This window comes from Aethalodelphis obliquidens, unplaced genomic scaffold (assembly GCF_003676395.1).
Source record: "Aethalodelphis obliquidens isolate GAN/ISIS:26980383/991018 unplaced genomic scaffold, ASM367639v1 scaffold125, whole genome shotgun sequence".
Classification (NCBI taxonomy): Eukaryota; Metazoa; Chordata; class Mammalia; order Artiodactyla; family Delphinidae; genus Aethalodelphis; species Aethalodelphis obliquidens.
Genome location: NW_020838069.1, coordinates 885,240 through 906,391, shown reverse-complemented (window position 1 = coordinate 906,391; position 21,152 = coordinate 885,240). Strand labels below are relative to the sequence as shown.

The following is a 21,152-nucleotide window of genomic DNA, read 5'->3' as shown; positions in this document are numbered from 1 at the left end:
ACCCCTTACCCTCCCCCCATGCGACCGTACACTCCTATTGTCCTAAACTGGTGATTCAGGCCTTTCAGCCCTTTGCAGAACTTTGGCCCTTTGGAGGCAGGGCAGTCAGCAGGGGGAGGTCTAGCCCCCAGCTCTATTTCTGAGTGGCTTAACTGGCTCCAACCGCCCAATCTGCCCTGATCAGATGGAAGCGCCCGGGGCTATTTCCCTGCAGCTGGGAGTCAATGCACTGTGTGCTCTAAAGCTGCGTCTGCCCTTGGGGCTGCCCACTCCCTTTTCTGATCCCCTGGGCGGGGGAGAGACCTATCTAAGCAGGGCTTGGACTACATCTCCCAGCGTGCCTGTCAGAGTGGTGGCCTCTGTGCGTCGGCTGCACCCGTTGCGGGCAACAATGCAGCGGGCTGGGAGCATGATGTCCCGTCTGGGCTCGTGTCTCCAGGCGCTCCCCTCGGCCCTGCGCCGTTCTCTCAGTAGTGCACAGGTGGGATAGAGGGTGCTGGGTTGTGGTGCCAGTCTTGGAGGGTGGGGGAGGAAGAGGGCTGGGGCCTGGGGCCTTGGTGGCACTGAGCCCGGCCGCCCGCAGGACGTGCTCCGCAGGACACCACTCTATGACTTCCACCTGGCTCATGGCGGGAAGATGGTGGCATTCGCAGGCTGGAATCTGCCTGTGCAGTACCGGGACAGCCACGTTGACTCACACCTGCATACACGCCGGCACTGCTCGCTCTTTGACGTATCCCACATGCTGCAGGTGAGCCAGGGGAGTGCACTGATTGCCAGGCCAGGGCTTCCTCTCTGTCCACAATGGTGCAACCCTCAGCTTTCTTTGCTGGGAGCTGGATTCCAAGGGCAGCCCTCTCAGAAGAGTTGGAGGTCTCAAGGGTGTAATGTACTATGGCCCTCAGTAAACTGACTCAGAGGGTCTCTTGATCATCTCCTGTCTTATCTCTCTAGCCTGCTCCCACTTAGTGGAGTGCCTCAACGTCCTGGGTTTTCCAGGGCTGCCACTCATTGTCATCCACTGTCCTAGGTATTGGTTTGGAAAAGGGGGTATTTCAGGAAAGTGCTGGGCCCTTTCAAGTTCCCTAACCTCCCTGAGTGCATCTCTTCTGTATTGGCGGGTGTGGGGGAGTCAGAAAGTAGGGCTTCTGCCACTTGCAGAACCAAAAGACTAGTCAGGCACTTTGGCTGGATTGGAAAGTGCTGTGGGTGGCAGGGAGGATGCCTCCTAGCCCCGTGGCTTTCCAGAGGCTTTTTGATCTCTTTCCCAGACCAAGATATTTGGCCATGACCGGGTGAAGCTGATGGAAAGTCTAGTGGTTGGAGATATTGCAGAGCTAAAGCCAAACCAGGTGGGCCTCTCTTTTATTTCTGCTCAATGAGTGTTCTTAGTCATAAGCCAGCAAACCAGTCTGAGTCCCTGCTTCGGGCCTGGGGGCACAGAGATGGATCAGACACAGTTTCTCAGGGCTTTCGTTCTTGGGGGACAGAGTCCCTGAGTCATGTCCAGACACCCAGCCATCTGCAGGGAGGGTCCTATCCCATCCCCACCACGTCAAGCTGGAAGGCCAGAAACCCAGGTTCACGTCCTGTTCTGTGACTTCCATGCTGCTTAACCCCTTGCAATTTAAATTGTAGTCCTGGGAATTCCCTGGCGGTCCAGTGATTAGGATTAGGACTCTGTGCACTCACTGCCAAGGGCCTGGGTTCAATCCCTGGTTGGGGAACTAAGATCCCACAAGCTGTGCAGCCAAAGAAAAACAAAAGTGTAGTCTGTAAACCAGCAGCCTCATCGTCACATAGGAGCTTGTTAGGATACACTCTCAGGCCAGTTCTTCAGACCTGCTGAATCAGAACCTGCATTTTAACAAGATCCCCAGGTGATTCATGTGACCTCTTAACCTCAGGCTCTTCTTATACTGTCCATCTAGTGGAGAGGCTGAGGCCAGCCAACCTCAGTGTTATAGAGGGTTGTTGTGGAGCACATGGGGTCATCAAGATAGACTTTGAAGCTGCTGCTGCTTCTTTTTTTTTTGGCCATGCTGGATTTTAGTTCCCCAACCAGGGATTGAACCCTCACCCTCAGCAGTGAAAGTGCCGAGTCCTAACCACTGGACCACCAGGGAATTCCCATAGACTTTGAAGCTTCTGTCCTGGGGTTTGGAGCACAGACTGAGTTGTCCTAGGTCTGGGTGGGACGAAGCATCAAGTCCTAGGTATGGTGGGTTAAGTGTGAGAGGGGCTCTCTGTACTAAATGGGGAGGGGTGCAGAGGCCCCACCAGATCAGGGAGGTGTCCCCCAAGGTGGGGAAGAGGTGAAACCTTTCTCAGTGTATGAGGATCAAAAACCCTGGGCTTGTGCAGGGGCCTGGGCTGACCCAGCCTTGCTTCTTGCGCTGCCACCACCCCTCAGCTCTATTCACGAGGGTTCATGAGTTTGTGGTGGCTGAGTGGGCCCAGGGGCGTGTTTGACTCACACTTGACCTTGGCCTCTTGGACCTGGAGGCAATGATGCTCCACTTTGATGCTAGGGAACACTGTCGCTGTTTACCAATGAGGCTGGCGGCATCTTAGATGACTTGATTGTGACCAACACCTCTGAGGGACACCTGTATGTGGTGTCCAATGCTGGCTGCTGGGAAAAGGACCTGACCCTCATGCAGGTATAGCCCCTCTGTGTCCCAGGTACCCTGTCCTCCTTGTTCACAAAGCAGCATCCTTGTTTTCCAGGACAGACCTGGAATGGATAAGGAGCTCAGACAATGGCTCTTTGAAAGAACAGTGGGCCAGAGCGGGCCCTCCCTGGAGCATGCTAAGTTTCAGTGGTGGGGAAGTGGGGGAGGTGGGGAGGTGAAGCTGATCCTGGCCCCTAAGTGAGGATCCTCTGGTGCGGATGGAAGGCTGGAGCCTGGTGTTAGAGCTGGCAGACCTGGGCATGAGTCATCCCTACCACTTAGTAGTTATATGACCTTGTTAAGACGGGAACCAGCCTACTCTGCTGAGCTCTGCAGCACCAGGTGCTCAGTAAGGGGTCCCAGAGCAAATGTGGTATTTCTTTCCTTTCAGGACAAGGTTAGGGAGCTTCAGAACATGGGCAACGATGTGGGCCTGGAGGTGATGGATAATGCCTTGCTAGCCCTGCAAGGTAAGTGGGCCAGGCTGGGTTTGGAGCTGAACTTTGCCTTCCAGGTTTCCTCTACTGCTTGGCAGAGAGGCCGTGCTGGGGGAAGGTGAGGATGGTGCACCATAATTCTAAGTTTGGTATCATGCCCTCCTTCTACCTGCCACAAGGCTCCATGCGCTGTGGGCAAGAGCATCTTCTCCCACCTGCAGAGTGGGGCTTGCTCAGGGCTTGTTCTGGTCCCTAAGGGCTGTGATCCAGCTTTCTGGGGCACCAGGACCTGGACACTTGGTTATTGGCTCCCTGGGCCCAGGCCCCACTGCGGCCCAGGTGCTACAGGCTGGCGTGGCAGATGATCTGAGGAAACTGCCCTTCATGACCAGTGCTGTGATGGAGGTGTTTGGCGTGTCTGGCTGCCGTGTGACCCGCTGTGGCTACACAGGAGAGGATGGTGTGGAGGTTTGTCAAGAAGTGGGCACAGGGTAGTGCAGGGCATAGGACTCTGGGGCCAGCAGCCCATCTGCTCCCTGGTGTCCCTTGCAGATCTCGGTGCTCGCCGCGGAGGCAGTCCGCCTGGCAACAGCTCTGTTGGAAAACCCAGAGGTGAAGCTGGCAGGTCTGGCGGCCCGGGACAGCCTGCGCCTGGAGGCAGGCCTCTGCCTGTATGGGAACGACATTGATGAACACACCACACCTGTGGAAGGCAGCCTCAGTTGGACATTGGGTAAGCTGGGCTAGCACTCAGGGAGGGGATCCTGAAGGCTGGAGTGACCCTTGATGAGACCAGCCAACCCAGGACTGCTTCCAAGGTTGTGTAGCCTGGAGCAAGTGGCACAGCCTCCCTGAGCCTTCATTTCCTGAAGATACCACAGTGGCTTTGCCCAATAGATACTGAGGACCCTCAGCAAGCTGAGGTGGGGAGCATGGCCTCCAAGACCAGGGGTCAGTAGGTGGATGGCTGACTGCACTGCAGGGGAGGAATGAGGTCTAGGGGCAGCCTGAGCGAAGGGGCCTTGATGCTGGATAGATGTCACTTGGGTTCCTTGTCACTAGGACCTCCTGTAGTCAGGGGTCCTACGGACTCTGGCTTAAATCTGATGTGTCATGTTCCAGGGAAGCGCCGCCGAGCTGCTATGGACTTCCCAGGAGCCTCAGTCATTGTTCCCCAGCTGAAGGGCAAGGTGCAGCGGAGGCGTGTGGGGTTAATGTGTGAGGGGGCTCCTGTGCGGGCGCACAACCCCATCCTGAGTACGGAGGGTACCGTGCTTGGTAGGTTGACCAGGGAAGTTGGAGAGCCCTTGTCTCTTCCCTAGGAGGGTGGGGACCCTGGGCTGGCAGGGTGGTGTTGACACATGGCGTCTGCCTGGACAGGTGCTGTGACCAGTGGCTGCCCCTCACCCTGCCTAAAGAAGAATGTGGCGATGGGTTATGTGCCCTGTGAGTACAGTCGGCCAGGTACCCTGCTGCTGGTAGAGGTGCGGCGAAAGCAGCAGATGGCCATGGTCAGCAAGATGCCCTTTGTGCCCACAAACTATTATACCCTTAAGTGAGGATGACTTGGAGCAGGGCCCTCTCCTCCAGGAGCCTTACCCTGGAGGGCATTGTACAAGGGGCTAGGGGTTTGTACAAGGGGTTTGTCAGGAAGCTGAGGCAGAACACACTTGGGGTGGCTAGGTGGAGGCTGGTACTGGTTGTCTGGGTAACGGGGTCACACCACCTATTCCCACTTCATCCTGTGCCACTTGCAACTTCAAGACCCCATTTCTGAGTGATGGACCAGCCCACGGTCCCATTTACCCCACTCTTGCCTGCTGGAGAAGCATCAGTTCTGGCACCTCGCCCTTCCACTCTGCCAGGTGCTGCCTGTGGAGCAAAGGCTCACCTTTAGGGGGAGGAGAAAGCCTGCCCAACCTACCTCACCACGGTTTCTCACACTGCAAAGGGTCACTACCTTGGGCGGTGCCGGCTACCTCCTCTGGTTCACTTTCCATGAATTCAAACTGTTGCCTCTTCCTGGGCAGGGATGATTCCTGACTCACAGAGGGTTGGCCTAGTAGGGCTGTGGTGCCCGTGTGTAAACTTGGGGATGGCTGAGGGGGGCATGGACTCATTCTTCCACATTCTCCAGTTGGCCCAGCCTGCTGCCCAGCAGCCAGCCATGCCAGGCTCACCACCTGTTCTGAGCCCCAGGGCTGTTGTAGGGCAGGCTGGGCCTCCTCCCAGACTTGCCTTATCCTGGGCTGACCTCCGTCCCTGGGACTTATTACTGGACTCCACTGACCCCTAAAGAAAATAAAACATTAAATGAGCTTCCTTCCTTCTTGCTTGCTACAGTTCTAGCTTCATTGTTCTCTGTCCACAGGGTTCCTAGGGTGCCAGTCCAATGCCTGCCTTCCTGGCCCAGACTCAGAGTGGGTTCCCCTTGAGAGGGGCAGGTCTATAAAAACTAAAGGGGAGAGTGCCCCTACTGGGCACCACCACTGCTCCTCCAGGGAGATGGCATCACCTCTCCACCTCTGCAAGTTGTATTCTGGGTGCTCAGGGGCAACAGCCCCCAGGGTGTTCCCTCTCCAGTTTCCCCTGTGCGTGCACACTGTCCTGTCAATAACCACACAGCTGATGCACTTCCATGTTTAATAAGCCACATCCTCAGTTGAGCCTGGGGTGAAATATGGGACCAATTCTGAGTGTGGTGTTTGTTGTCAGTGGGTAGGCCTGGGGCTGCAGAACCATCATCCCACCAGCCAGAAGATACTCCGGAGTACTCGTGCATGAGCTCAGCATAGTCCTACTCCAGTGCACTCTGCAAAGACAGCCTAGGCAAAGGCTGCCAGATGGAAATGTGACATTTAACAGAGAGGAAGGAAGCAGTGGGACATTGAGGTAGCTGCTGGCCCAGCAGAAGCAGGCAGAAGTATGTCCATCAGGGAAGCAGGCAGGTCTAGGGCCACACTGCTTTCAGGAACTGGTGTTTGCCACTTATACCTTTATAAGTTCCCTTGGCTCACTGTGGAAGTGGCAGGCCTGCCTAGCCTGTGGGCTCTTAGAACGAAGCTCCTCTGGTTCCAGGTCAAGATGGGAAGTGGTGAGGCTGCAGGGCACGATGGGGCCGCTTTGCACTAAACAGCTCAGTATGTCCCTTTGAGGGGCAGGGTACAGATCCACAACCCCACAGGCACTTAAGCAGTGGAGATGGGAGTTCACCCCTGGGACTCAGCCACTTCTAGGTACCCAGCTTCCTTCTGGGAGGGGTTAAGAGGAATATGAGTACAATGAAAAGACAACTTATATAGCCTGACTCACACCTGGAGAGCTCAGGATGAGCCAAAGGAGGTGGGTGTTTGGTGTCCACTGTCTTATACTTGAATGGCCAGCTAAGTAACCATAAAATATAAGGCTGTGTCCAGGCCAGGATTCCCTGGGTCCCTGCCAACAAAGCAAAACCAAATAAAGGAAACCCCAGGCTTAGGGGAAAACAGACCTGCCTTACAAATCTCAGAGCTGGTCAACCTCAGGCTTCCTCCCAGGGACAAATCTCTACAGGGTCACATCCCAGGGGGATGGGAAGAGGAACAGGAAAAAGCCAAGACAGAAAATGGACTGTTGCCCTCCCCAACCCAGAGGTTTCTGAGCTGACCCCTGAAAGGAGAAGCATGCCTTCTCTCCTTAAGCCACCCAGATCAGGGTACAGGCAAACTCTTTACTGGCCCAATGCCTGGGGCTGCTGGAGGCAAGACCAAGGGCAGTGGAGGCCCAGCCCTGCAAGCACTGGCATACTCCCTGCCCCCAACCTCTACCCCCGCTGCAGTCGTCCCTGGGGTCTGGGCAGCAGCAGAACCCAGTATGGGAGCCAGCAGACCTGGTGATGTTCCTGGAGACCCCTCTGCTGCCTTCCCTTATTCTCTGTGGGTTTTAAGAGGTTCATTTGCTGCTGTTTCCCTGAAAGTGATAGAAGAGAAGAGGGGTTATTCCGCGGACAGCATAACAGTCCCCTTGTGGGGGCTGAGCTGGGCTCAGTAAGGCCACACTATAACCTAGACCTCTCTGCTGAGCTTCCACAGCCCTCACTGGGTCCATCACTTTCCCCTGCAGACTTATTCTTCCTCCTGCTTCTCCACTTTGTGAATGGTGCTCCCATCCTTCGCCAGTTGCCAAGGACAGAAACCTGTGCAGTGGCAGGCCTCCTAATTGGCCTCTTGCCCTCTCTATTGGACACCTTTACCTATTTGCCATAAAGCAGGCAGTTATAAAAGCAAATTCGGTCAGGCCATGGCTTTGCTGAGTCCAATAGCTCCTTGAGACTTGGGATAGGGTATTCCAGGTCCCTTCATGCCTTTATGTTTGAGCTCCAGCGTCACAGCCTTGTCTATCCTTCCAATATGTCACCCTTGTTCTTGCCTCTAGGCCTTGTTCTGTCCATTCTCTTTGCTTGGTACACCCCTAGCCTTTGCCCTCAGCTTAGGTGTCTGACTTGGAAGATACCAGCTCTGATGACCCTTGCCTCTGCACTGCTGCCCTCTCCTTTTATTTATTAAAAAATTTTTTAAAATATCTTTATTGGAGTATAATTGCTTTACAATGTTGTGTTAGTTTCTGCTGTACAGCAAAGTGAATCAGCTATATATATACTTATATCCCCATATCCCCTCCCTCTTGAGCCTCCCTCCCACCCTCCCTGTCCCACCCCTCTAGGTCATCACAAAGCATTGAGCTGATCTCCCTGTGCTATGCAGCAGCTTCCCGCTAGCCATCCATTTTACATTTGGTAGTGTATATATGTCAATGCTACTCTCTCACTTCGTCCCTGCTTCCCCTTCCCCGCCGTGTCCTCAAGTCCGTTCTCTACATCTGCGCCTTTATTCCTGCCCTGCCACTAGGTTCTGCTCTCCCCTTTTAAATCTCTGGTTCCACCTGTGAGCAGGGCCTGGGTTGTTCTTGTTCTCTGGACCTAGTGTGGCCCCTGCCATGTGGTAGGAGCTCAGAGATCAACTGAATGAATGCTCTGATTAGTGAGTTCATGTTTTACAGATTAGAAGGCTGATCTGATGAGTTCAGTCAGTGCACTAAGGACAGAGGCTCCTGCCTTTCCAACTGAGGGGCTTACAGTGCAGTGGAATCTCTACATCTCTTACAGTGCAGTTGCCACTACATCTCTGAAATTGTGACAATAATGCCACCCGCCGCACAGGTTACTGAACAGCATACAGATGGGCTGTTCAGACATCGATGTCACTTGAAGCCTGAGCTCTAGTGCAGACCCTGGGGTTTGCTGCAAAGCTGGTGGCCTCCTACCCTGAGAACTCCCTTCCCCTGTCCTCAGCTCAGGGGTGGCCTCTGCCTGCTAAGCATGGGGTAGACATAGGAGTAGATTTACTCACCAGGAAGGGAAATGCGTGGAGCCATCAGGTGTGGATCCGTTCTGGCCGCCCAGACCTGGGGGCAGGAACACATCCAGAGCTGCAGCAAGCTGGGGGTGGGTATCTGAGCAGGCATCAGCCCAGGTCAGGTTAGAGGCCAGTGGTATTGTTTGATGGAGAGTGTAGTGGAGGCCCTAAGGGACTAGTGGTATTGTCTGACGGGGGTTGAAAGGAATTTATATGTGACGGGTGGACTGGTGGGGTTTCTGGCGTGAAATGGTATGTTGACATGGGTCAGGGTACAGCGTTAAGTTGTGATGAGGTTCTCAGGGGACCCACTGGTAGTCTGGGGGGGGTTCTGGGGAGCCCAAAGGTACAGTCGGTGGGGGAGGGGGTGGCCGGCCCACGGAAGTTGGTGGATCGTCTCACCTGGCCGGTGATACAGCCCGGTCACCGTACTCCCGTAGAACCCCCACGCCAGCTGGATGCTCAGGAGACTTAACACCAACCAAAGCAGCAGCAGCTTGAAGAGGGTCACGCGCATGTCCTGCGCCTCCCACTCCAGCAGGAACTCGCTGCCGAGGGCGCCCAGAGCGCCCAGCACCGTGGCCGGCAGAGCCTGCAAGGACTGCCCAGACCAAGGCTCCGCCATGACTGGCCGGCGTCCCAGCCAGGGGACTGTCACCGTAGTCCCCACTGCGCAGGCGTCTGGTCTTCCGGAGCCAGGTCCGCTAGTGCGCACGCGTAAACCCACGGAAGGCGCGTCTACCTCGCTTGCGCGAAGAGTTGGCAGTTTGGGGAGGAGTGTTAAAACCGCGCACGCGCACCTAGCCCCACCCTGCTTAAAGGATGAGTGACTCGAGGAGTATAAAATAGCAACCAGGTCTTTTATAGCCCAGGAGTTCCCATGATGCCCCACGCGGCTGCAATGATTGGTTAAGAGTCTTGCTTTTAGGGTGTGGACACGCTCCTAAGCAATCGTGGCTGAGCAGGGAGTGCGCGCGCGTGCGCGGGGCCGCGACTGGGGCCGGCTCGAGCCCGCTGGGCACACGGGGGCGCGCACGTCTCTCCCCGCCCTCCCGCCGCCGTCGCCGCCCGCTCTTGCTTTCTCGCGCTCCCCGCCCGTTGCTCTCCGTCGGTTCTCTCGTTAGTCCGCCGCAGCCTCTTCAGCCACCCGCCGTAGTCTTCGAGCTTGCGAGTCGCGGACGGGAGTCCTCGGCGCGGAGAGGCCGGACTCGGAGTCGTCGCCTGAGGTGAGCGAGAGGGTTCCCTCCTGGCGCCGCGGTGCCCCGGGCCCGCCCGCCCGGCACTCTTCCGGCCGCCCGCCAGCCGCCGCCCCGCCGTGGCCGCGCCCCACCTGCTGCTCTCGGCCGGCAGCACCAGGACCCTGGCCCCTGACCCTGACCCCAGGCCGGGGACCCAGGCCCCGCTTCCAGAAGCGACGGCCCCGCCCGCGCAGTCCCCGGAAGCGCGCCCCGCGGCCTCCCGCGCCCCTTCCCCCGCCCGGCCAGGCCTGCTGGAGCCCAAGCCGCCCGCCAGCTCTCGGTCCCTGTCGCTTCCTCTCCTAGGGCCGCGCCGGGCAGGGCGGGGGCTCTAAGCTGGGCCCCACGAGCTGCTGGGCAGCCGGCCCCTGTGAAGCGCGCGTGGCTGTTGGAGTTGAAATAGGAAAGAAACTCTTTACAACTCCATTTTGGCTTTTACGTTTAACATGAAACATGAATCACCGTTTTATACTGCGTGAAGTCCAGTTATGTTTTGGGTATTTTCGTTTTTAATGCAGTATGCTTTGAGATTGTGTAAGTAAAATATAGTGTTGAAATCTTAAGGGTTAGAATTCTTCGGTATTTAAAAGAAGGGAATTTTCCAGTTGAAAGGAACATTTTTTCATGATTTAAACTGTGTGTCATCAAAATAAAGTATTAATTTGCAATTTTGCTTAGTCTAAATTACTGCCTTGATTAGGAATCACCTGGACATCTGTCCTTAGTTACCTGTTGGATCCAGTTACACGTTCACTAAATAGTACTATTTGCACTCAAATTGATTTGGTCAAAACCATGTTTAGTAGTTTATGATAGAAAGTTGGCATTCTTTTAACCAGAGTTGGTTTCACTTGTGTTTCTTAATGATCCTTATTTTAAATTTTTACTTCTGTTGGTAACTCGTTTGATTCTTTTTGTGTTTAAGACAGTTTATTGAAGTAAATGTTTCTTGCAGATGTGTGATCAGATTATACTCCTGCCAGATCTGAAGGGGGAAAAATACTTTAAAAATTCTTTTAAATGTTGTATGTGGTGAGAATTTTTCCGCCACTTGGTGTCACACACCCAGATGTGTAATGCTCATGTACCATTGCCTGATTGTCACTTTAGACATGGCTAAATTGGGAGAGATGCTGCTTTGAGCATTTGGCACAAGTGACATTGTTTGGACTGAAATAGAAGATTAATTCTTAATTGTAAAGGATAACTTGAGGGATCTCTTTTGAGAAATTGTCTTGAGTAATTCTATTTACTTTTTTAGAGCACTAGTGGCTCTTGGGGACATAAAATATATAAGATGAAGAAAACAAACAAAAAATATATGTAAGATGGAACTTGGTTTTAGTCAAAGTTTAGTCCTAGACTTATAGCCTCTGTTCTCATAAATATCTGTACTAGAGGGAAGAAGAGAGTAGGAATCCACTGACTTTTTCACTGATCAAGAATTTTAGACCTGAAAGGAATCTTTAGGACTTGTAGTCCAACCCCATTTGCAGATGAGAAACTGAGTCCCAGAGACTTAAGTGAATTTCCCAAGGTCATATGTCTAGTCAGGTGCCAGCCAGAACTATTTTCACTGTAAGATCTTCTCCATGTACTCCCAAACAGCTTGCTTAGAGTCAGCTAAAATTCAGGACTTTCAACTTATTCCAACTGTTTCTTCATTTATGTATTGCTGATTTTTCATGTATTGGGAGAATCTGAAAATTTCTCCAAGCAAATTTCAGTTCTTAAGCTTTTACTCTCCTTTCTGTAATTTGGATGGTCCTACAACAGTTGATTGAAATAGGTAAATGAATATACAGGGTCTCTGCTTGGGCTAGTTCTTGCTGTGAGGTGTTTTGGTCTTCTTGAGGGACCCAGCTTCTTCCACAGGCAGGCCTAGACTCCCCTGCTCCAAATCCAACATAGTTAGGCCCTGATAAGATGTTATCGGGCAACTGTGGGCTCTTTTGACTATTGATTTGAGGTGGGATGGAGAGAAACAGTATATATTGAGAATATAGTTTCCTGTGTATATGTATGTGGTGGTGGTTTTGCTGGAGTATTTTCAGTCCTGATTCCTTGTTTGTCAGTTAACTCCTTTTAAAACTTTAACCTGGTCATGTGGGGGTGTAAGTTATTAGAGTAAAAACAGGTAGATCTTCAGGTGTTTCTTGTCTATAGGGTGGAGTCCACGCTGTGACTGGAGAAGGTGGGTTGCTACTTTGGGCCTTCTTTATTGTCCTGGAGCTGAGAGAGTCACGTTAACTTTGCCAGAAGAAAGACTGATATTTCAACTTGTAAGAGCACAAATTTGGGCTTGCTGGGCTTCTATAGACAGCACCTCGGGTTTAATTGCATTGTGGCTACTAGTGATAATGATAAATGGTACATAATCACTGGATTTTAATCACATATATTTGCAGTTTTAAAAGGTCCCTAAAGGTATTTCGTCTTCCCTTACGACTTAAGTTTATTCCTTTATGCACCTGGCCTGTAGAACTATTTGCTTGTACCTTCACATTAAGATAACCAAATTTTAAACTTGTGTTAATGTGTCTCACTATAGTCTGCTCTTTGGGGACATGCTCATTGTTAAGTACTTGTGAGATTAATAAATTAAAATTCTCAGTACAAAGTTAGTAATTACTGTAAAATTCCTATTTCAAGTGTTTATTTCAAGTGATTCATTTTTAATCTGTGGTGCTGAAGTATTAAGTCCTTGTATACTCATAATTATGGTAGTCATGTGACTGAAAATCAGATAGACATTGAAGCTACTCATTCTGGGTGTTGGTCTGAGTTTATTGGTACTTCCTCCAGATGATTATGAATACATGTTTATAGCTAATAATCATCAAAATATGAGATACTCTGTTAAATTGGAGCCAGTTTGCAGTTGATACCAGATTGAGCTTGATTTTTTTTTTTTAAGTGGGTGGGTAAAGTAAATGTGCTTAAGCATATTTATGATAGCATCTTATTTAATATTCAAGTAAAGGGAAAGAGGAGAACATAAGCAGCCAATGAAATAAGTTTGGAGTGGAGTGAAGGGAAAAGTGGGAGGTAAAATGAAATTAGAGAGGTGGGCAGGGACCACATCATGTAGGACCTTTTAGGACATGGGAAGTTCTTTGGATTTTTTTTTAATCATCAGATTTAAAAAAAAAATCAGGATAATGATCCGATCTGATATTAAACAATTAGAATCATTAACCAAGAGTAGGGGGTAGATCTGAGTCCATTTTGACTTTAAACAGTAAACTAATACTGACCATTTCTGACAAAGGTATCAGAAGGATTTCCTAATATTATTCATGTCCTTAATCTAATGATTTCAACCTGTTTTTTGAATCCATTGATTTTCTGACTGTTGTCTTTAATTTCTGTGTAATGCCTGTATTAAAAAGGAAATGTAATTTGATAAAGCAGGTCATTCAGATGTTCATGGTAGGCTGGGTGGTAGGCATACAGGTGTTCACTATAAAATTCTTTTAACTTTGCTGTGTGTTTGTAATGCTGTGTGTTAAATGTTTATAATGTTGGGAAATTAATTTGCGTAGGATTCATCTGCTTTTGATTTTTGCTTTTAAAAGGGCAACATTAATTTGTAATACTCAGAAAATAAAGTTGATAGTGTGCATTTTGTTAAGTGAAGGAGGCCAAAACGTTTAAAAGTGGTAAATTTTATGCTGTGTCAGTAAAAATTAAATTCTGTGCCTTTCCCCCTTCTGGATTCTGAATTACTTAACAGAACTTTGGGCAAGCCCATTTTACATCCTGTGCTTTTGTTTTTTTCTTTGTGAAATGAATAGACATAATTCCTGATTTTTTTTTTTAATGTGTTTATAGTACCTTTCATCTGAGAAGTTCAAGGCACTTTGTAGAACTTCTGCCACACAGGCTGTGGGTCTTGCAGCACATTTGTAAGGTATGTAAATAGCTTTCATTCCTCTTCCTCCATGGAAGAGAAATAATTATTATATATTATATATTAATGTAAGTTCTAAGGAAATGTGGGTGCAATACTATTAATGATTTTCTTTTCCACCAATCTTGAGATCGTTATCTTACTCCATAACTTTTCTCTCTGGTCTTATTTTCCAACCTCTCTCTATAAGATACTCCTCTAACTTCCTATTTCTAATCTAAGCAATATTTTTCTTCTTAGATGAAGATATATTTCCTAACCTCTTAATCTTTAAGGAGATGTATTTACCATATTATACACATACTTCTCTCGCTTCTGGATCACTCCCATCTTAATTCTTCTGTTTTTAAATTTCTTTAAGTTTTTGTTTTTTCTGTAGAGTAGTTTGGTCATCTTATAGTTTGTGTACAGCCTGTGCTTTGGTTATGTCTAATTATCAGTAGAAAATAATTCAACCAGAGAATGAGGATTGGAGGACAATCCTTCTTACCAGAGGAGTCAGCATTGAGAGGAATGTTAAGAGCAGGTGTAATAGCCCATCCAGGGGCTATTCAGATATTTTAAACCGATTACAAATAAAGGAAATAGAATCATCTTAATTTTATTGATACCATGTAAGTATCCTGGTTTGGTACCATTTTGACTACTACTTCTTGTTCTCCTTGGGTCTGAGGGACCTCTGTATATAAAGAAGTGAGCTGTTAAGAGTATGAATATTCTCATTTGATGAGATAGGCTACCTGGCAGGGAAGTCATATAACGGTAGTGGTTTTGGTTGGCTTTGAACTTATGGTTGGCTTTGAACTTAACGGTTGGCATCGTAAAAGGAATGGCCAAGCTAGCTTGTCATTATTCATTCATTGAACAAGTAGTTACTATATGCAGGTGCTGTTCTGGGACACATTTGAAGAAAACAAAGAAGGTCCCTGCCCTGAGGTAGTTTTTTCTTTGTTTTACAATGTCTTTATTCCTAAAAACATGAACATTTTGAATCATTTCATGTGCTTTTCTCAATATCACTGATGAGAAAGTGGAAAGCACGTCAGGGGTTAATAATCACAAAAACATTAATAGCGCTGCTCATTTTTATTCTGGTAGGGAATACTGATGATCCATGGCAAGAGATTAGCCCAGTTCAACTGCTGGGCATAGGACAGCAACTGGTCTAGCACCACTGGGCGTGATACTCTGTTGCAGTTCCATGAGGCTTGAAATTCTTTCAGCAGATTCGAGTGATGCATTAGGGTGGTTTGATTGATGGCCTCTCTTAAAAGAGGGCAGACTGTATTTCAAAGTTGTTTTCTCAGTTGTTCATTTTTGACATTACTGAGTTAAAAACAAAAATAAGGTTATGCTTTTGCTCTGTAAGTTTGCTTACATCAGATTTCTTTCACCAGAAAGGCTGATGGCCCTGTAATTACAAAAGAATTCTGCCAGACAGTGTGCCTGCCTGCCTCCTGCCTGCCTGCCTGCCTGCCTCCTGCTTGCCTGCCTGCCTGCCTGCCTGTCTGTCTATCTATCTATGTATCTATCTGTCTGTCTGTCTTTAAGCAGGTTATTTTATTTCTTTGAGCCTCAGCACCTACATCTGTGAAATGAAGATTTCCATTTCATAGGAATTTTAGATGAAATAGTATGTGAAGAGTACAATGCTCAATGCATATTAGTTTTCTCCCTTGTTGGAAATACTTGTTCTAACTCTGGTAGATTCTTCAAGTATATTTTTCTTTCAGGATATCAGTGCATTGTATTTATATAGTGACCGTTTGCTTTCAGAGTGATGAAGATTTTAATAGGAAGCTTAAAGTTACATGAATTTCTTTACTGCCACCTGACTGAATAGGAGGAACACGTGTTTCTTGTTTTCATTTTCTTTTCTTGTCTTTTGTTTGTTTAACTATAGGAGTTAGTATGTTGGGCTTACATTTTACCATCATTTTTTTTTTTTTTTTGCGGTACGCGGCCCTCTCACTGTTGTGGCCTCTCCCGTTGCGGAGCACAGGCTCCGGACGCACAGGCTCAGCGGCCATGGCTCACGGGCCCAGCCGCTCCGCGGCATGTGGGATCTTCCTGGACCAGGGCACGAACCCGTGTCCCCTGCATCATCAGGCGGACTCTCAACCACTGTGCCACCAGAGAAGCCCCAGGCTTATTCTTTAGAAATTATATTTTACATTAATTAAGTTTTCCAGTTTTGCTAAGCTTGCATCCTTACCATAGTCCCTAAGACAGAAGGCCCTAAAACTTAACGGGAAAATGTTTTGAACCACTTCATCAGTTTAATAGTAGGCCCCAGAAGCAGTTCCCACATAAAAACTGATGTGTTTTTTGCAAGAAGAGGGATAAAAGAAGATAGGTTTTTATTTTCTGAAGTTCCTAGCTGCTGTAAAATACAGAGACCCAATTCCATTACTGTAAAAAATTGTTTGTGCTTTGATTTTAAGCATATGGTTGAAAGTTCTACTTTTGTTATATGTACACTGCTATTTTTACCTTATTCCCATGGCAGTTGTGTCTCAGTTGATATAGTGCAGATGAGTTGTCCCCTGGTGCCTCTTCCATGGGCCCAGAGAGCAAATGTTTGGCCACTCTTCCAGTGTACCTTTAGGTAACCCTATTATTTGTTATTTAGGTTTTGAGGCCTAAGGAAGGAAGTACGTTTAAGGTGGATATTTAATGTTGTAACAGTACAGTTTTTTGTCACGAGATAATTTTATTACATGATTTGGCAGTTTGGTTGGAAACACTGGCGTTTAGAGTTTTTTGTGGGAAAGTTATTTTCTGGATGAAGTCTTTTGTTTAACTTTTAAAGTTATTCAAAGGAGACTTTATCTTTTGAAGGTCTTAAGTTCAGAAAAGGAAGGCAGTAGAATATCTTAGGTAAGAGCATGGGCTCTCTGGAGAGAACTGACAGTTAAGTACTAGCTCTTATACTTGACAGCTTATGACTCTGGATAGTAATGTTACCCCTTTGTAACCCAGTTCCTTCTCTGTAAAATGGGGTAACAGAGTGCTGTGAGGGTTCAGTGAGAGAGAAGCACTTAGCCCCAGTGCCAGACATGCAGGTTCAGTTCTTTAACTTTCACTATTCAAGTTACAGTTTGTAGTACCTAGTAATCACACTTTAATCTAATCTGGAAGGTGATTTTTTTGGAGGGGGGATAGCACCCTAAGAATTAATTTGGGGGGAAATAAACAGGCCTCTCTACTGGATCCCTGTTGCTTAGGAACAGTGGTTCGCAAACCTGGCTATTCCTAAACATGGGATCCAGTTCCTAAAGTTGGAATTACTTCAGGAGGCTTTTTTAAAAATCACCTTTGTTGAGGTGTAATTTGCATAAATAAAATGTACTTATTTAAATAACAGTTTAGTACGTTTTGGTAAATATATACACCTGTGTAATTGCCACCCAGTCAAGATACAGAACATTTCCTTGGGAGGCTTTAAGGTTTTCTATTTTTAGGGGGGCGTTGGATGAATTGGGAGATTGGGATTGACTTATATACACTACTGATACTATGTATAAAATAGATAACTAATGAGAACCTACTGTATAGCACAGGGAACTCTACTCAGTGCTCTGTGATGTCCTAAATAGGAAGGAAATCCAAAAAAGAGGGGATATATGTATACGTATAGCTGATTCACTTTGCTGTACAGTAGAAACTAACACAACATTGTAAAGCAACTATACTCCAATAAAAATGAAAAAAAACCATTTTCTATTTTTAACTAGTTTTTTATTTAAAACAATATATGTACTTTATTCTTGTTGGGACTGTGAATTACAAGTCAGAACTACAGTGAGGTGCCACCTCACGCCCATTAGGATGGCTGCAAGTATCAAAAAAACAGAAAACACCAAGTGTTCTCAGGAATGTAAAATGGTACAGCCACTATGGAAAACAATATAGAGGCTCCTCAATAAATTAAAAATAGAATTACCATCTGATCCAGAAATTTCAGTTCTGGGTTTATATCCCAAATAATTAAAAGCAGGATCTTGAAGAGATATTTGTACACCTGTGTTCATAGCAGCATTATTCCCATTAGCTATAACAAGGAAGCAACCCAAGTGTCTACCATCCAATGAATGAATGGATACGCAAAATATGGTATATACATACAATGGAATGTTATTTAGCCTTAAAAAGGAAGGAAATTCTGCAATGTGCTACAACATGATGAATCTTGAGGACATTATGCTAACTGATGTAAGCGAGTCACAAAACGGCAAATACTATATGATTCCACTTACACGAGATACTTAGAGTAGTCAAAACCATAGAGACAAAGTGGAATGGTGGTTGCCAGGGTCTGGCGGGGGAAGAAGAATACTGGGGGGCGGGGTGTTAATGTACAGTGGGTATAGAGTTTCAGATTACAAGATGAAAAGAGTTACGGGGATAGATGGTGGTGATAGTTGCACAACCGTGTGACTGTATTTAATACCACTGCACTGTACGCTTAAAAGTGGTTAGGATAGTAAATTTTGTTATATATATTTTACCACAATAAAAGGGGGAAAATGCACTAGGTAAAAATAAAATCATACAGTAATGTTTATAATGAAAAGTGTATATTCTTCCTGTCCTAGAGTGCAGTCCGTCTCTCAGAGTATTGCTTCCTTTGGAGCTTTAAAGGTATTTTAGAGCAAGGGGTTGGTAAAGCATGTATATTCATTGCAAGGCAAAAGGGGTAGAGCATGAAAACAAGCCTTTCTCACATCTCTGCCTCCCAAGGTTCTTGCTTCAGAGAAAACCTTGTACCTGTTTCCTGTGTATAAACCAAGTAACTGTTTCATATGTATCCTTCTAGAGATACTGTGTCCCTTTTTTATATACAAACTAATGCACATCACACTGTTATACATCTATTCTTTCCCCTTAACAATAGGTCTTGTTGATTATTTGGCAAGATAGTTAAAAGTATACACTGTGGAAAATAGTTTGGCTGTTCCTCAAATAGCTAAATACAGAATTACCTTACGACTCCTAGGTGCATACCTAAAAGAATTGAAAGCGGGTACTCAAACAAATGCTTGCACGTAAATGTTCATAGCAGGGCTTCCCTGGTGGCGCAGTGGTTGAGAGTCCACCTGCTGATGCAGGGGACATGGGTTCGTGCCCCGGTCCGGGAAGATCCCACATGCCGCGGAGCGGCTGGGCCCGTGAGTTATGGCCTCTGAGCCTGCGCGTCTGGAACCTGTGCTCCGCAGTGGGAGAGGCCCACGTACCGCAAAAAAAAAAAAAAAAAGTTCATAGCAGTACTATTCAAATACCCAAAAAGTGGAAATAATCAAAATGTCCATCAACAGGTGAATGGATAAACAAATATGGTATATACATACAATGGAATATTATTCAGCTATTTTTTTAAATGAAGCACTGATACATGCTACTGTGTGGATGAACCTTGAAAGCATTATGCTAAGTAAAAGAAGCCAGACACAAAAGGCCACATATTGTATGATTTCACTTATATGAAGTATCTAGAATAGGTAAATCTGTAGAGACAAAGCAGATTGGTGGTTGCCAGGTGTTGGGGGCATGGGAAACTGAGGACTGACTGCTTAATGTGGGTGTGGGGTTTTCTTTGGTGGTGATGAACATGTTTTGGAACTTAGAATTGGGGGTCGCACAACATTGTGAATGTACTAAATATCACTGAATTATACACTTTAAAAAGGTTAACTTTATACTCTGTGAATTTCACCTCAATTAAAAAAAAAATGGTTTTTAAATGGATGTTCAGGCCCCACCCTAAAGAGTTTTCAGTCTGTTAGTTGTGGAACCTTGAGAGGAATAGCGATTTTTATTCCAAAATACAGTGCCTGTCTGTGAACTGTCATTGCTGAAACATCTCAACAGGACATTAGGCAGCTTGGGACTTTTGGTTCATTCTACTCTATGTGTCAGTTCTCCAGACAGGCATTGTCTTGGGGACAGTGTAAGTGGAGAAGAAGGTTGCACAAGGTCAAATCCTGATTCTTTGCATCTGTTGGTTGGACAAACAGTTCGTTCGGGTTTTCCATGACATCTTACGGGAAAACCCGAACGAACTTTTTTGTCGACCCAATATTTAAGTTTCACCTTGAAATTTTTACATTTTGAGGTCAGTGATATGATGCTCCTATTTAGGAAGCCAGAAGGTATGTTCCCTCAGGAGTGTTTCTTTCCCCCCTACCCCACAAAGAATTTCAGTCTGGGATGATTCCCATTTGGCAGTATATTGGAGGCTTTCTTGTTCTCCTCTGCTTGCCCTTATTATGTACCTTAGGCCTGCTGCTCTTGGTCTCCAAGGGCCTTTGAACTGACATTGACCCTTGGCAACTGCTTGATCAGGATGGCCAAATAATGTTGATAGTACCAGGCTCAAGCTCATTATGAGCAAATGGACAGATGGTAGTTCGCACCTCCTTGCCAGAGGTTTCCAATGTAGTCCATAAACAAAATAAATGGCTTTATGTTTTCAACTTACTTTCCCAAGTGTTTAATGGTGTTTCCATTGTGCTAGTCACAGTGCTAGGTATGGGTGAACCTGGAGTTGATAGGACAGATTTCTGCCCATTGCACTGAAACACAGTTTCTTCCTCTGACTTAAGGAAGTAGTATGTATTCTGTTCATTTGTATGTGTATTTTAACAAAGGACCAAAGCAGTGGAATGGAGGAGGGTACTGGAGAAGGGAGTGCTTATGAAAAATCTACACTTCCTTTCAACCAGGTTTATTGTTTGAACAAAAATCTGATTCTGGTTTGGTTGTTACTTTTAGGACTATCTGAAGAAAAGGCTGAATTTTGACTTTTATTTTCTGTTTTATAGTCCTGATAGCTTTGCTTCAGGAGGGTGCATTGTAGGGCATCCTGTAAACTTTCATTCATGTGTATTTATGTACAGGAAGTATGGCTCCTGTAGAAAATTTGAGATCCTAAACCACTGAAATAGTGTCTTTGTGTTCTGGATAACTGAAGCTTGCATCTTTAAGCTTTAGAACTTGTTTTATTCCTGTAGTGAATGTCTTCATTTTCTCTTATAGTATCTGGGCCTTAAGCTTCCCTGCATAATGATTGAGGTCTTTGCAACTAAAGGATGTTTTTTTTAATATTTATTTAAATATTTATTTTGGTTGTGCCGGGTCTAGTTGCGCCATGTGGGATCTTTAGTTGCGGCATGCAGACTTCTTAGTTGTGTCATGCATGCAGGATCTAGTTCCCCGACCAGGGATGGAACCCGGGCCCCCTGCATTGGGAGCTTGGAGTCTTACCCACTGGACCACCAGGGAAGTCCCCTCCTAGAGGATTTTTAAGGTCTGTCCTTGGAGTATGTTGCACTGCTTTAGGACTCTGGCCTGGCCTGAATGGCACTTCCCTCCCTCCCCATTTTACGTTTCCAAGCCTGATTTACAGGGTTTTCTACTTTCATGTCATAGGCTACACCTCTTTCTCAGCCAAGCATGCATTTTTCTAAACTACTGTGAACTGAGCTACTGGCCAGTTA

At 47.0% G+C, this 21,152-nt stretch overlaps 3 protein-coding genes across 9 annotated transcripts in view; 2 read left to right on the top strand and 1 right to left on the bottom strand.

The window, feature by feature from the left end:
* Window positions 1–5: 5 nt before the first annotated feature.
* Window positions 6–5,437, top strand: AMT (aminomethyltransferase). Of its 2 annotated transcripts, none has more exons than XM_027098614.1 (8): window positions 6–751; window positions 1,272–1,352; window positions 2,532–2,663; window positions 3,067–3,145; window positions 3,435–3,580; window positions 3,665–3,845; window positions 4,235–4,390; window positions 4,493–5,437. In XM_027098614.1, exons 1-8 carry the CDS (start codon window positions 638–640, stop codon window positions 4,669–4,671), a joined length of 1,068 nt encoding a protein of 355 aa, XP_026954415.1. In that variant the 5' UTR covers window positions 6–637; the 3' UTR covers window positions 4,672–5,437. The 2 variants fall into 2 exon arrangements, with proteins under 2 accessions (XP_026954415.1, XP_026954417.1); XM_027098616.1 differs by having other exon boundaries at window positions 645–751; window positions 1,249–1,352; window positions 4,493–5,431.
* A 304-nt stretch (window positions 5,438–5,741) lies between these two features.
* Window positions 5,742–9,338, bottom strand: TCTA (T cell leukemia translocation altered). Of its 4 annotated transcripts, none has more exons than XM_027098626.1 (4): window positions 8,908–9,338; window positions 8,500–8,602; window positions 6,981–7,060; window positions 5,742–6,363 (listed from the first exon to the last, which is right to left on the bottom strand). In XM_027098626.1, the coding sequence occupies exons 1-3, from the start codon at window positions 9,128–9,130 to the stop codon at window positions 7,018–7,020; spliced, it is 369 nt and encodes a 122-aa protein (XP_026954427.1). In that variant the 5' UTR covers window positions 9,131–9,338; the 3' UTR covers window positions 5,742–6,363; window positions 6,981–7,017. The 4 variants fall into 4 exon arrangements, with proteins under 4 accessions (XP_026954427.1, XP_026954428.1, XP_026954426.1 ...); XM_027098627.1 differs by having other exon boundaries at window positions 5,742–5,948; XM_027098625.1 differs by having other exon boundaries at window positions 5,742–7,060.
* A 121-nt stretch (window positions 9,339–9,459) lies between these two features.
* The window catches only part of RHOA (ras homolog family member A), a 51,877-nt gene continuing 40,184 nt past the window's right edge, over window positions 9,460–21,152 (top strand). For 2 of the 3 annotated variants that reach the window (XM_027098621.1, XM_027098622.1), the window contains exons 1-2: window positions 9,535–9,731; window positions 13,575–13,653. The gene's annotated coding sequence lies outside the window, so the exon portion shown is untranslated. Of the gene's footprint in view, window positions 9,732–13,574; window positions 13,654–21,152 lie in introns of all 3 variants that reach the window. The other variant, XM_027098623.1, reaches the window with a different exon arrangement.